This window comes from Cervus canadensis, chromosome 28, assembly GCF_019320065.1.
Source record: "Cervus canadensis isolate Bull #8, Minnesota chromosome 28, ASM1932006v1, whole genome shotgun sequence".
NCBI lineage: Eukaryota > Metazoa > Chordata > Mammalia > Artiodactyla > Cervidae > Cervus > Cervus canadensis.
The window spans coordinates 18,992,807-19,007,231 of NC_057413.1; the positions used below are offsets into that span (position 1 = coordinate 18,992,807).

The window sequence follows — 14,425 nt, forward strand, 5'->3', positions numbered from 1 at the left end:
GCAAGCCACACTGAGTAAATGGAACTTTATTTTCATAAATACAGGGGTAGTAACACACCCATTCAAGGGTAGCTAAAAGAGGGGCTGGAGCCTCAAAGAAACTAGGCTCCCAGAGGGCACCCCAATACTGAACATAGGGACTGGGGGATCCCCAAACCTGAGATGGGCCTCACAGGCCACAGATATTCCCCAACACTGACACTTCAAGAACAGAACTGTCCCCATAGTGGAGCCTCAGAACCCCACTCTCACAGGTGGTCCTTCCTGGGGGGTTGGGAGGGCTCACAACAGGGGAGTTCAGAGGAAAAGGGAACGTAGGAAAAACAGAAGCTAAAAATGTCCTGAGTGGCTTGGAAGGAGACCCTGTGGTGGGCAGGGGCTGGGTTCTCCTCCTGTAGAGCCAGAGACAGAGGAGCAGCAGCAATAGGAGCAGCCACAAGTTAATCTTGTTTCCCACTTCCCAGCCTTGGCCTTGGCCTTGGGGGGCATGGGAGAGCATGGAGCAACCCCCAAAAGGGAGGACATGAGATGGAGGAGACCAGGATGTGTTGTTCACAGAGGAGGGGTCCTGGAGCCCTGGTTGGTGGGGCAGTGTGGGACCAGTGAGGTGGTCACAGGCACACCAGGGCCTGACATCCAAGGCTCCACTCAGTCTCTGGGCGGGGAGTTCCTGAGGGGTCCCTCAGGAGAGCCAAGGTTCAATGCAGGTCTCATAAAGGGTACGGTTGGAGTGCCAGGCCGTGTGGGAGATGCCAGCCATTGGACACCTCACTATGGCCCCCCGGGCCAGGAGAGTCTTCAACCCAAAAGAGTCCCGCAGATAAACCTTCAAGGTGGGTCAGGGGGCAAGGAAGAAAGACACAGGGAGAGACAAAGTAAGTTCCCAAGGGCGTCCCAGACCCCCTCCCCACAGGGTAGACCCTTCAGCTTCCATGTCAGTGGCAGAGAGAACCACAGTGTGTGCAGAAAGGGAAAGTAATTCCAGGGGACTCACCAGTTGCTTCTCCATCTCTAAGACTGTCTCATTTGCATCATAGAAACCAAAGAAGCTGCAAAGAGATTGGGGCATAAGAGGGAGGTTATCAGAGTGGGAGAAAATCAAGGAGGGGTAGGGACCTTCAGGAACTCATGGCCTGTTAGGGACACAAGCAGCAAGGGAGACACTCAAAATATTTAACTGGGTATCATGTACCTCAGGCTTCCCAGGTGGCGCTAATGATAAAGAACCTGCCTGCCAGTCCAGGAGACAAAAGAGATGTGGGTTCAATCCCTGGGTCGGGAAGATCCCTTGGAGGAGGTATGGCAACCCACTCTAGTATTCTTGCCTGGAGAATCCCATGGACAGAGGAGCCTGGAAGGCTCCATGGGGTCCATAGTCCATGGGGTAGAAAAGAGTTGGACACGACTAAGTGACTTAGCACACACACATCATTTACCTCAGGAGGTAATGGATTAAGGATACAGTATCGCTTCTGCACAATTCCCATCAAAAATGCATAAGCTGAATCTAATCATGAGGAAATAGGCAACAAACCCAAACTGACTGCCATTCTATAAGACAGCTGGCTCGTTATGTTTCAACAAATATCAATGTCAGACTTCCTAGTGGTCCAGTTGTTAAGACTCTGCACTCCCAATGCAGGGGCATGGGTTCAATCCCTGGTGGGGCAGTTCCGCATGCCGGGGCCAAAAAAAAAAAAATCAGTGTCACAGACTTACTCCAAGGAATTATTCCAGATTAAACAAAACTAAAGAGACATGAGAACCAAATGCAACATGGGATCCTGAGTTGAATCTTTCACTGGATCTTTTTCCTATCTAGAAGATTTTAGGAAAATTTGAATAAGGTCTACAGAGAATTTTATCAATGTTAATTTCCTGATTTTGATAATCATATTGTAGATACATAAAAGAATGTCCTATATGTAGAAAATAGACACTGACATACTGAAGTCTTAAGGGTTCATATATACACATACTCCACATATATATATGGATATCCAGAGGGAGAGACAGAGGACACTAATATAAACTTGGCAAAATGTTAACATTTGGGAAATCTAGGTGAAGAATATACAAGATTGCTTTGTATGACTTTGGTAATTTCTTGAGTATGAAATTATTTCCAAAGAAAAAGTTTTTAAAAATTTTTTAAATTAGGAATATTTAACTGTCATGGGCACTGAGTGGACACAGACCAAGAATGACTGAATAAAGGCTAACAGTACTAAGTCCAATGGGCTAAGGGAGCAAAGAGGAGAGGTTACTACCCTAGTTTTAGAGGGTCAACAAAGGCTTCCCAGCGATTAACCTGGACTAGGGAAAGCTGTCCCAGGCAAATGGAACAACAAGAGCAACACAGAGGTATGGCACAGCTGGGTACATTGGGGTGCTGGGTTGGGGGCCTGGAGGCCACGCTGAGGGACTAGATTTCTTAAGCCGTAGGAAAGCAGTAGGGGCACAAAGACCTGGATTGGAACTCCAGCTCTGCCACACACTCCCCACTGTGTGTGGTTGATCATGTTGCTGATTTTCTTTGTCCTATACAAGAATACCTCCTTTGTAGAGAGGAAATAAAACATTGTGGTTAAGTCAGACAGCCTGACTTCACCACTTACTAACTCTATGAATGTAGGCAAGTTATTTAATCTCTTTGTACTTAAGTTTCCTTACAAGCCAAAAGAGGATAATAGTAATTACCCTATAGGGTTGTTGTGAGGATTAAATGAGCTTTATTTGCAAAGTACTTAGAGCTACTTCTTATCTTCATAGGGTTGTAGTAGGTGTGAAATGAGATAAAAATAAATCCCACCTTTAACTACTATAAGGCATGTTACTCTTTCATTTATAACCTTCCAATGTGTTCCCATCTCACTAAGAATTAAAAAAAGAAAAAAAAAAAATCAAGGGTCATGGTTGCCAGGGGCCAGGGAGTAGCAGGGATAAGGAAGTTACCATTCTTTAAAGGGTTATGGGGTTTTAGTTTGGCAAGAAAAAACTGGAGATAGATGGTGGTAAGCTTACACAAGAATTTGAATGAACTTGAAGCCACCAAACTTACCCTTAAAAATGGTAACTTTTATGTTGCATATATTTTAGAAAAAGTGACATTACTTTGCCCCACAAAGGCTTTCTGTATCTGGCCCCCTTCTACCTCTTTCACCTTCACCCCAGCTTACTGCCCTCTAGCCGCATGAACCTCCTTATTCCTCAGGCCTGCCCCAGTGTCTTTGCAGGTGCTACTCCTCTTCCCTAGAAAAACAAACCTAGACATTCCAAGCATATTAAAAAGCAGAGACATCACTTTGCCCACAAAGGTCCATACAGTCAAAGCTATGGTTTTTCCAGTAGTCATATATGGATGTGAGAGTTGGACCATAAAGAAAGCTGAGCACCAAAGAATTGATGCTTTTGAACTGTGGTGTTGGAGAAGACTCTTGAGAGTCCCTTGGACTGCAAGGAGATCAAGGAAATCAACCTTGAATATTCATTGGAAGGACTGATGATAGAGCTGAAGCTCCAATACTTTGGCCACCTGATGCAAAGAGCCAGCTCACTAGGAAAGACCCTGATGCTGGGAAAGATTGAGGGCAAAAGGAAAAGGGGGCAGCAGAGGATGAAACAGCATTACTAACTCAATAGACATGAATTTGAGCAAACTCCGGGAGACAGTGGAGGACAGAGGAGCCTGGCATGCTGCACTCCATGGGGTTGCAAAAAGTTGGACACGACTCAGTCTCTGCTCAAATGGCAGCTCTTCCAGAAGGACTTCTCTGGCCACTATCTAAAATAGGCCCCAGCCATCCTCTAATCCTTTCCCTGCCTTATTTTATCACTGTCTGATATATGTATTTACATTTATTATCTGTCTCCCCTACTAGAATGTGAGCTACATAATAGCATAGACTTCTCTTTCATTTACTACTGCATCCCTAGGGTCCACAACAGTGCCTGGGCACACAGTGCTTGATGAGTATTTGTTGAATGACTAAAGTAGATCAGGTGACATTTCAGATCACTCATTATGATCAGAGGCAAACACATAGTGCCATGAAGCCATGGGTTTTCCTGAGGAATAGGATAAAGGGGACAAGGTTGGAGCAATTACCTTCTACTTCCAGGTAAGTGAAAGAGCTGGTAGGAAATGTGATTACATGGCATGGAACTATAGACATGTGTTGTAGCGATTTGTCAATTTCCTGGTTTCACTATTGTGCTGTCCTTACATAGGATGCATGCGTTGGGGGAAACTAGGCAAAAGATACACAGGACTTCTCTAAACTATCTTTGCAACATCCTAAGAATCTGTAAATAGTTCAGAGTTCAAAGTTTTCACAAAGCGGGGCTGGTAGGGATGGAAAGGAAGCAGAGTCAGCAAGGCTTAGTGACTGGCTAGATACAAGAGGTTGGGACATGACTCCCAGGTTTTGATCTTGGGTGACAAGATAGATGGAGGGTGGGGGGATTAACTGAACAGTGGAAGAAGCAGGCCAGTTTTAGAAATGAGATAAAGACTGGCTGGGATTGGGGTGTCCTTAGCCAACCTTCAGGCCACACAGTCCCTTATTACCTGGACTGCCAAGGAGTAATGACACCATCATCAGGGCCCCCAATCAGCACCAGGCGGCCCAAACGCAGAAAGTTCTTCCGCCAAGCTACAGGGTGGGAGTAAGAGAGCCTGAGTTAGTCACAGGGGTCAGGCCAGGTTGGAAAGGGGAATATAGGAGGTCAGAGAAGCAGAAAATGGGACCAAGGTAGGGGCCTGGGGTCTTACCAGTGGCATTGGGATGGTCTCTTTCCCCATTGATCAGGGCCAGGAAGCTGCTGGCATTGAGGTACAAGTCGTCATGGTGGGGGTCTGGGTACAAACAGCAGTTAGATCGTCAGAGAAGCAGGGAGAAGAGGCAAGACCAGATGCTGGAAGACCAATCAGAAGGCTACAGTAATAGACAAGGTGCACAGTAATATGATAGTAGCACTAATAATTGTAAACATGATAGCAAACAGCTTTTTCTAGCACCTGCTATGAGCCAGATACTGTTCAAAGCACATGACATTCATTATTGAATCCTCATAAACACAATAAGAGGTACGTACTATATCTTTATTTTACAGATGAGGAAAACTGAGTCGAAGAAAGGTTGAGTAACTTGCCCAAAGTCATGCAGCAGGACTAGGCTTCAAACCCAAGTAGTCTGGACCCAGCATCCATGATCTTATAAACTATAACCAGGTGTTTGCAAACTATGACTCATTAGCCAAATCCAGCTCACTGTTTCTATAAATAAAATTTTGTTGCAACACAGATACATTCATTTACATATGGTATATGGCTGCTTTCACATGACTATGGCAGAATTGCGTGGTTGTGACAGAGACTATATGTCTGCAAAACCAAAAAAAAAAAATATTTACTGTCTGGCCCTTTAAGGATAAAGTTTGCCAACCCCTGCAGCAAGCTGTATTCTCTAAGGCAACAAAGTGAAACACATAAAGCATTTTGAACAATAACTGTAAGTTATCATCATCATTGCTGTTAGTTATGGTAGAGGTGGGAGCAGCAGGCCCACCAGGATGCCCTTAGCATGGAGTCCCCCGTGTGGCATGTCCTACTCACCGTGCCAGTAGTTGCAGATGGAGAATTCCTGGCCCCACGGGCTGTAGCAGATCCGGTAGAGGTTAGACCTCATGGAGGTGGGGAACAGCCACTTCAAATAGTTTGTGTCTGGCAAGAGAACAGCAGTGCCAAGTGGCCCCGAGCTGTGTGCCCTCAAGACTCAGGGCCCCCCTATGGAGCCCTGAGTGCCCACTCACCTCCATACTGTCCCATCTGTGGAGAGGAGAGAGAGATGAAAGAATCTACGTTGTGTTCATCCATCACAGACAGCAGTGCCCGGCACACCAGGCCCCCTGCAGGCAAAACACATTGGGCAGGACTTAGGGACAGCCAGGCCAACAGTCCCCCCCCAACTCTGCACCCACACACACACACCATGTACCTCAGGAAGCTGAGACCCAGGCACACGTCCTGTGTCAAAACGCCCCACATCAGGTAAGTGACAAAGCCAGAATTCGATTCTGGGTCTTCCGACAAACCTTAGGGTGTTTTTTACTGTGTCGTTCCCCCCCCCCCCCCCCCCCGCCGCATCGCCGCATCCCTATGTCCAGGAGCCATGGGTGACGGGGAAAGAAAGGGGCAGCAGTGCAGGGAGCGGCCTTCCCACTCAGGACACTCACACAGATAAGACCCAGGTGCTGAGAGAAGTCAGAAAAGGAGGCAATGAGTTCAAAAAAGGGAACACTAGGCAGTGTCCCTCAGATAAGGATCAAGCCTCAGATAGGGCTTAGAGGCGGGGAAGGGGGGAGGGTGCCTACCCTGGGAGTAGCAGATGAGGTGCACCCCTTGAAGAGCCTTTGCCATGATGGGGGCCACAGCCTCTCGGAACCCTTGCACCTGTTCCCACAGGGGTCGCAAACTCTCTCTCCCATCGAAGAGATCGAGCACTGTCACCGCAGTCCCAGGGTGTGTCTGTGGGAAGCGGGTGATGCCGCAGCCGGGATGGACTATAAAGACCCCCCTCCACGCCGCCCCCCAGCCGGTGCCCACATGCCTATTGTGCCCTCCCAGAACCAGGGATCTCTCGCCCCCCAACTTTCCCCACGCCAGCACCAGCTCCGCGAGAAACTGGGCAGGCCCAGCGTCCAGTTCCCCATTCTCCCTCCCCAGCCTCTGTAGCCGCCACCAACGCCCCACAACCGGGGCGTCCCCTGCCAGACCTCATTGATGTATTCCAGCAGGTGGCGGAAGCTGTACGAACTGTCAAAGAGCCCGTGCACCACGATGACCGGCTTGTAGGCAGCCCGATGGGGCGCGGGGGCGGCGGGCAGCAGCAGCAGCAGCAGGAAAGACAACAGGAGCAGGAACTCCGCCGAAGGGAGCCGCCGCCCCGGGAGCCCCAGCATGCTCCCGCCTGAGAAGGGGACGATGAGGGCCTGTGAGAGAGATGACAACACCCCCTCCCTTCGGAACAGACGCCGGCGATCAAGCCTCCCCCGTCCGTTCCCACACCAGGTCCTTGTCACAAAACATCCTACTTTTACTCCAGTCTTCACAAACACACACCCCCACCACGCTGCAGACGCACTGACGCGCAACCAAGCCCCGCCCCCAACGCAGCGGAGACTCGGTCCCGAGGCCAGGAGCTTCCTAATGGATCAAACCAGCCATGCAAGACTGAAGATTTGCAAGAAGGACCCCAGAGCAACAGCGCAGGACCCTGGGAGAAAACTCCCACCTGGCCTGGGTCCGCGAGCCCCACTCCGCCTGCTGTTTACTTCTCCCCAGCTTGGAACCCACGTGGGGGAGGGCAAGGGTGTAAGGAGAACGCGCGCAGGGGAATGACGGACGGGAGAGGGGAGGCTGCTCAGGGTCGCATTTAGCCGTCACGTCCGGGGCTTTCCCTAGCAACCGTGCCAGCGTCCCCCGCAACGCTGGCCGGAGACTGGAGGGGCAATGGAACAATCCATTGCGCACTAAGAGCCGGGGGGCGAGGGAGGGGGTAGGGAATAGGCGGAGTAATCCATTTAGATCGGCGGGGAGAGGAAGAAGCCGCAAACGTGTCCTGGGAATTGAGAGAAGGCCTCTTCAGGCCCCGCGGCAGCCGCGACCTAAGGGTCCCATTTCCCGGCCTTGATTTGCCCTACTTCCCAATGCAGGCGTCCGGCTCCGCAACGGAACACGGAGTTCTCTTTCCCCAGGGAGGCGCGCTGGAGGAATAGACCCGGGAAAGGCAGTCCTTGGTATTTTGTCCTCCGCCGGCTGAGGGCTGAAGGTAGCCCAGGCGGACCCTGCTCCTAACGCTTCCCTCCCGCCCGTGCCAGGCCTGAGTCTTACAACTCTTCATCCTGAAGTGCTTGTAGTGCCCTTGTCTCCAGAGACGCGGAGAGTCCTCGAGGCCCCTCGAGGTAAAAGTGCGGCTTGGCCCACTTTCTTCTGCCCTTCTCTAGGACGGAGCCCATCTACGACCCACCCCCCAAGGGGCGGAGAGCCCCCTGGGCAGCGCTGACTCACGCTCCGCCTAGTTTCTGACGAGTCTCAGTACCTGAGCGACCCCACACCCCCGCCCTGAACCTGGAGGTCCTTGTGGGCGGCTCCTTACTCAGACCTTCCCACCGGGGCTGGACTTCTAACTCCAGGCGTCTCCCACCTCTCCCTGTGATCCCTATCGGTACCCAGGTGCCCGTGTTAGGGCTTTTACTGAGCATTTAAAGACGTTTGCCTTGATTTAAAAAATAAAAATAAAAATTTCGCAGCTCATCTGAATTCCTCTATGTTCAGGTCTTTGACAGTCTTAAGTCTCTCCCAATAAAACCAACTTGCGCCCCGAAATGTGTACAGGACGGCGTGGCGGAAGGGGGTTAGGGGCTCACGCGAACACCTCAGAAGCCAGAATGAGAGGTGTGGGGCCGTGATCTAGATCACTGGGGCCTGGGACTGGCCCTGACGAGCGCCGCTATTACAGCTCGGTAGTCTCCGCCTGCAGTCGGATGGGGAAGGATACAGCGCCCGGAGAGCGACTGCCTCAAGAAGGGGCTGGGAAGCACTGGTCTAAAGGGGGAGGGTGGTATCTCGGCTCTGCTTTTGCAAATAGCCCAATTCTGGTTAAATCTCGGCTGACTGCTGATTTTCACCTCCCCTCCCCATGTACAAACTCCCAAGATGCAATAAGCAAAATTAAAAGACTGCAATTACCGCTGGGCCCCCGGGTCGACTCAGGCGATGGCGCTGCGTCTTGGCGGGGGTGGTAGGTGGGTGGGATTTCAGGAATGGATCTGAACACTGCGGGCCCTGGAAACTCTTTAAGAAGCCCAGTAAGCAAAGCGGGGGAAGGGGGGGCCAAGCATGTACTGCCAAACTGAGATGCCGGCAATGAGCAGTTGATTCGTTCTCTCCTCCCAATGCGCTACAGCTCCTACATACCGAAGGTAAGAGGTAACTAAGTATCCCCCAAGCTTCCTCTTCGTCCTACCCCCGCCCCCCAACACACCACAAGCCCTACTGCCTCCCAACGGCCATAGACTGGGGCCTCTCAATTTACCTCCGGATTCCTCCGAGGCCAGGGCGGCAGGTCGAGATCATAACCCTGGGAACTTTTCCATCGCTGCTCTCAACTGCACACGGTTCTCTCTTTTGTTGTTGTTTTTATGGTTCTGTCTCACACAGGCATCTCTGGCACAGATAGGGAAACTAGAGCCAAGGATTTGGGAGAAGATCCCGAGATCTTACAGGGACTCTGAGGGAGGCTGAGTGGGGCGGGGGGGGGGGGGGGGGGGGGGGGGGCTGACTGGGGTGAAGAAGATCCAAAGGGAACCGGGGTACTGAATCCACTGAGCACCTGCTCGCTTCCTCCCACAGTATAATCACTACAGCCAGTCTTGAAGGGGAAGACTCCAGAGGGTTCTTTCTCCCTCCTTCCTTCCCTTAGTACCACCCGCCTTGCCCGGTCTTGCTTGCCTCCCAGTTTCCATGACAACTCCAAAGGAACCCAAACTGGGGGCTTCAATGCCGGGGTTAGAGGAGGCGAGACATAGTCCAAAAGCGGAGAGAGACCAAGTGGGGGTATCTCTGAAGGGTTCCCCCTCCCTCGCCTCGGTCCCTTTAAGCTCCCCCCTCTCAGCTTTCCCTCCGCCCCCCGCCGCCACAGTCTTCATCTCTCCATCTCTGCGCTGCTGCCGGCTGCGCAATCTGCGCACCCAGACTTCGGTGCTAGCCAGGGACCCCGACTCTGGACTCCGGCTGCACGGATCTTGTCCCAGGGAGAGCGAAGCATGTCGTCCGAAAAGTCAGGTAGAAAACAACAACAAAGCCCCTGGCCCTCTCCACTGCCTCCTGACTACCCCCCCCCCTACCCCTCCCTAGCGGGTGGTTCTGTTTCATTCCCCTTCTATCCAGCTCTCCACATCCCTCCCCCCAAGCCCCTTCCTCTTTCTATATCCTTCCCTTCTCTTCTTTTCCTCTGGCCAGTCTCAGGCTCGGTCCCTTGCCAACAACATGGGTGGGGGGCAGGTTAAGAGGGTGAGGGAAGTACAAGACTGGCTTAGCATCAGCCAGGTACTGCATGGATAGCATCATTGGGAGCGACAGATGGACAGATAACGCTGGCTCGCATGGAGACATCCGGGGGGGAAATATGGAGAGATGATCAGATGGGGATTGCCAGAGGAGTAAAACCCAGAGGACCCTTCTTAATCTGCCCTAAAAGAGGTTCGGAGAGTCCAAGAGAGACTAGGGGACCCCCTCCTCACTGAAGGAATGGCAGAGTGGAACATGTTATCCTACATGTGTTTATACAACTGTTGGACTGAGCACATGTTCACACAAGTGTTGCATGTCTGCACATGTGCATATGCAGGACTAGCTCAGACAGGCAAACCCCAAAGCAGCCATAAGCCAAGAGGGATAGGAGTTTGGGTCTGCAGGTTAAAGCTGTGTGCCCATTGCTGAAGCAGTGAGAGGAGTAGAAGAGAGCTATGACCTCAAAACTAGATTAAAGGAGGGGGGACGGGCTGTTGGCCTAGATACCACCCCTCTCCTGCCCCAAGAATGAGAGATGGCTTCTCACTCATCTCCTCTCTGTCTCTCCCATTATCTTTCTGCATCCCTGACCCTCTGTGTCTCCCCCTCTCCCTCATCTCATCTGTCTATCTTATCTCTCCCCATGCTGGCTCCTCTGCTTACCGCCCCCAGGCCTCCCTGACTCAGTCCCTCACACCTCTCCACCACCCTACAATGCCCCCCAGCCCCCCGCGGAACCTCCTGCCCCGCCCCCACAGACAGCCCCTTCCTCGCACCATCACCACCACCACCACTACCACCAGTCCGGCACGGCCACCCTCCCGCGCTTAGGGGCAGGGGGCCTGGCTTCTGGGGCCGCCGCTCAGCGCGGTCCCTCGTCCTCCGCCACCTTGCCAAGGCCCCCACACCATGCCCCTCCTGGCCCGGCCGCTGGGGCGCCCCCACCCGGCTGCGCTACCTTGCCCCGCATGCCACCCGACCCTTACCTGCAGGAGACTCGCTTCGAGGGCCCACTGCCCCCACCGCCGCCCGCCGCCGCCGCCCCGCCCCCGCCGGCGCCCTCTCATACTGCCCAGGCCCCGGGCTTCGTGGTGCCCACGCACACGGGAGCGGTAGGCACGCTGCCGCTGGGGGGCTACGTAGCCCCGGGTTACCCTTTACAGCTGCAGCCTTGCACTGCCTACGTGCCGGTCTACCCGGTGGGCACGGTGAGTACCGGGCGGATGGGCCTGGAAGGAGGGGGCTGGGGGAAGGATGAAACAGGACAAGGAATTGGAGGCACACTGGGGACTGGTGGGAAAGAGGAACAGAACCAGGGCACCAGGCGGCGATCTGGGGGCAAGGGAGAGGAGAGACTAGAGAAAGATCTGGGAATGGGGTGGGTGGTCTGTTGGAGTCAGAGATCAAGATCTGGCAGGGGAAACAGCCTTGAAGTCCAGAGGAGGTTTAGAAGAGGAAAACAACCTTCTTTCTCTGCCAGAGGTGGAAAGCTGGTGGGCTCAGAGAGGGTAAGAATGATAGACAGCCTCTCCCCACAACCTTCTTTCCTTCCACAGCCCTATGCAGGCGCGACCCCGGGGGGAACAGGAGTAACCTCCACGCTCCCCCCGCCACCCCAGGGCCCAGGGCTGGCCCTGCTGGAGCCAAGGCGCCCGCCCCACGACTACATGCCCATCGCGGTGCTGACCACCATCTGCTGCTTCTGGCCTACAGGCATCATTGCCATCTTCAAGGCAGTGCAGGTGTGTGTGGGGTGAGGGTGGGGGAGGGGACGGAGGCGGAGGATGGAGAGGAGGACTCAAGAGGTTCTTCTTATTCCCAGGGAGTGCTGGACGTTTGCGGAAGCATCTTAGAGGGAGGCTGAGGCGTGCAGCCGAGGTATCGGCTCTCTGATCTTCTCTCCCTCCCCCTCCGCAGGTGCGCACGGCCTTGGCCCGCGGAGACATGGTGTCAGCTGAGATCGCTTCACGCGAGGCCCGGAACTTCTCCTTTATCTCCCTGGCGGTGGGCATTGCAGCCATGGTGCTCTGTACCATCCTAACCGTAGTCATCATCATTGCAGCGCAGCACCACGAGAACTACTGGGATCCGTAAGGACGTCCACGGCCCGGCCCGCACCCTATGCCCCTCGACGTCCCAAGCACGTTTTGCCGTCAAGCCGGGGATCCACAGTGGGCGCCCCGCACACCCGCTTCTGGGGCTACTGGACTTGGTTACATCCTAAGCTAGGCCTCCACGGAAACTCTCGCCTTGCGAGCACGCTCGGAATCCAGTTCCTCAGGAACCTCGCCAAAACCCACACTAATAGGGACGCCACTTCCCGGCCGGGCCCTCAGTCGCTCCAGGCCCCCACCTCCTCTAAATACAGCACCCCTAGCCGAACTCCCTTGGTCAAGGCTCCCCAGCCTGAAAACTGGTCCCTAAAGCCCCGCCTCCTCTATAGGTTCCGCCCCGGCTCTGATAAAACCCCGCCTCCAGGTCGGCAGGCTCCGCCTTCTTTTCTTCCCTGCGGGGTGATTCAGTCCGGTGATTGGTTTGTGGCGCCAGGCCTCGCCCCGATAGTTGTCAGTATACTTGTCACTCCACACCTTCTCCCTGCGTGAGAGCCGAGCCCCAAGTTAGCCATAACCCCCACCCTCACCTCCAGTTCTGTCTCTCCTCCACTCCATCCCCGTCTATTTTCATGCTAATCCCAGGACCTCTATAACTTTTGGGGTTCTTTATTATTATTATTATTATTTTTTTTTTTGGAATGAGATTTAGGAGGTTACCCGTTTCGGAACCTTCGGAACCTGGGATGAAGATTACGTCCCCGTTCTCTGTAAATACTCCCTTCCTCCTATCCCAACTGGGCAAGCGGGCAGAAAGAACCGAGGGTACAAACAATATCTGGAGGGAGCCAGCCCAATCCCCGTTCCTCAGTAGTCCTCACCTTGTTCTGATCTGTGTGTGAGTGTGTGTGTGAATTTCTGAAAGACAACATTAAATAGATTAAGTGGATTTATCACCCGCAATCCCGAAGACTAGCAAAGACCCGGCTCCTTTGGTTTCGCCTTTCACTTCTTATCTCCCCTTCTGGGGACGTGGGGGAGGGGCGGACAAAAACTGACAGAGACAATAGTGAGTGGAGACAGATTCAGGCACACCACAAAGATGGGAAAGGAAGGCCCCCCTGGGAATCCTATTGGCGAAGACCTGGGGATCCATTCTTAGTGGACGTTTCTTTACCCAGCACACCTTTTCCATTCCCTACCAGACTGGACCTAAGACTTTGGAGAAGGAGGATTTACGAGCAGATCCAGGGATCTATCCCCAGAATTCCAGGAAGGCAGGAGGAAAGTAGGCAGAGTATTCTGAAAAAGTTGGCTAAGGATAGGATGGCCTGGGGTAGGGAAACATGCCCAGCTGCCCACAGCTGTTCCTGCTCACAGGCTGGAGGGTGGCAGGCAACTCCGGTTAGAGCCCTACTTGGTGTGTTGTACCAGTGTAGGCAAGGCAAAGGGAGCGCAGAGCTACTGTGACAAAAATACCATCCCTGGGTGGCTTATAAAGAACAGAACTTTCCTGGAAGTCTGAGATCAGGTGCCAGGACGGTCAGGTATAGGCCCTCTTCTGAGTTGTAGATCTCTAAATGTACACCGATCCCTGTCTCCTCACTGTACCCTCACTTGGCAGAAAGAGCTAGGGAGCTCTGTGGGATTTCTTTATTTCCTTATTTATTTGGCCAAGGGACTTGTGGGATCCTATTTCACCCCTGTTCAGCAATTGAACCACACCCCTTGCCTTTGAAGCATGGAGCCTTAACGACTGGATCACCAGGGAAGTCCTTGTAGGGTCCCTTTTACAAGGGTACTAATCCCATTCATGAGGGTGCTACTCTCAGGACCTAAGTGCGTCCCAAAGGCCTCACCTCCCAATATCATTGTATTGCACATTAGAATTTCAACATATGTTTTGGGGCAGGGAACACAAATATTCTGACTAAAGCAGAGTGCCAGGGAGAAAGTCAACAGCCTCACACATCCACCTGGGCTAGTTGCCCTCAACCAGGAGACCTCTTGGGGAGGGGGAGGTGCCACAAACAGTGGACTTGGTATCTTCAGCAGTGCGCTGCAGGACAGGGTCCTATCCTGAATTCCATGCTGGTGGGATGCTGGTGAGACATCCCAGCTGGTGAGATGATGGTTGAGACATCACCTCCGACAGCAGGTGTAAACCCTGAAACTCACAAAGTTTATAATCTAAAAGGGAAGCCATGCACTGTGATAGGAGACATGAGAGGAGGATGGGATCGTGGGTTCTCCTTTGGACGGTTCAGGTTTACTGTGCCCTCCTTACCCCACTTCATGA

At 52.9% G+C, this 14,425-nt stretch overlaps 2 protein-coding genes across 4 annotated transcripts; one reads left to right on the forward strand and one right to left on the reverse strand.

The window, feature by feature from the left end:
• Positions 1-10: 10 nt before the first annotated feature.
• PPT2 (palmitoyl-protein thioesterase 2) lies at positions 11-9,233 on the reverse strand. Of its 3 annotated transcripts, none has more exons than XM_043450598.1 (9): positions 9,099-9,233; positions 6,778-6,971; positions 6,376-6,529; positions 5,815-5,910; positions 5,618-5,725; positions 4,775-4,858; positions 4,571-4,655; positions 995-1,049; positions 11-826 (listed from the first exon to the last, which is right to left on the reverse strand). In XM_043450598.1, exons 2-9 carry the CDS (start codon positions 6,961-6,963, stop codon positions 683-685), a joined length of 912 nt encoding a protein of 303 aa, XP_043306533.1. In that variant the 5' UTR covers positions 6,964-6,971; positions 9,099-9,233; the 3' UTR covers positions 11-682. The 3 variants fall into 3 exon arrangements, with proteins under 3 accessions (XP_043306533.1, XP_043306531.1, XP_043306532.1); XM_043450596.1 differs by lacking the exon at positions 9,099-9,233 and adding an exon at positions 7,895-8,115; XM_043450597.1 differs by lacking the exon at positions 9,099-9,233 and adding an exon at positions 7,296-7,543.
• PRRT1 (proline rich transmembrane protein 1) lies at positions 8,773-13,075 on the forward strand. The gene is made up of 5 exons (XM_043450599.1): positions 8,773-8,985; positions 9,705-9,847; positions 10,748-11,283; positions 11,632-11,817; positions 11,993-13,075. The coding sequence occupies exons 2-5, from the start codon at positions 9,829-9,831 to the stop codon at positions 12,167-12,169; spliced, it is 918 nt and encodes a 305-aa protein (XP_043306534.1). The 5' UTR covers positions 8,773-8,985; positions 9,705-9,828; the 3' UTR covers positions 12,170-13,075.
• The last annotated feature ends 1,350 nt before the right edge of the window (positions 13,076-14,425 follow it).

What these genes read in the sequence shown, in the direction of transcription:
- PPT2 (XM_043450596.1), bottom strand. An exon ending in ACAGATGGGACAGTATGGAG is followed by an intron (nt 5,726 to 5,814) that starts GTGAGTGGGCAC and finishes TTCTCTTGCCAG; the next exon opens with ACACAAACTATTTGAAGTGG. An exon ending in TAGAGATGGAGAAGCAACTG is followed by an intron (nt 827 to 994) that starts GTGAGTCCCCTG and finishes CCCACCTTGAAG; the next exon opens with GTTTATCTGCGGGACTCTTT.
- PRRT1 (XM_043450599.1), top strand. An exon ending in CGGTCTACCCGGTGGGCACG is followed by an intron (nt 11,284 to 11,631) that starts GTGAGTACCGGG and finishes TTCCTTCCACAG; the next exon opens with CCCTATGCAGGCGCGACCCC. An exon ending in CCATCTTCAAGGCAGTGCAG is followed by an intron (nt 11,818 to 11,992) that starts GTGTGTGTGGGG and finishes CCCCCTCCGCAG; the next exon opens with GTGCGCACGGCCTTGGCCCG.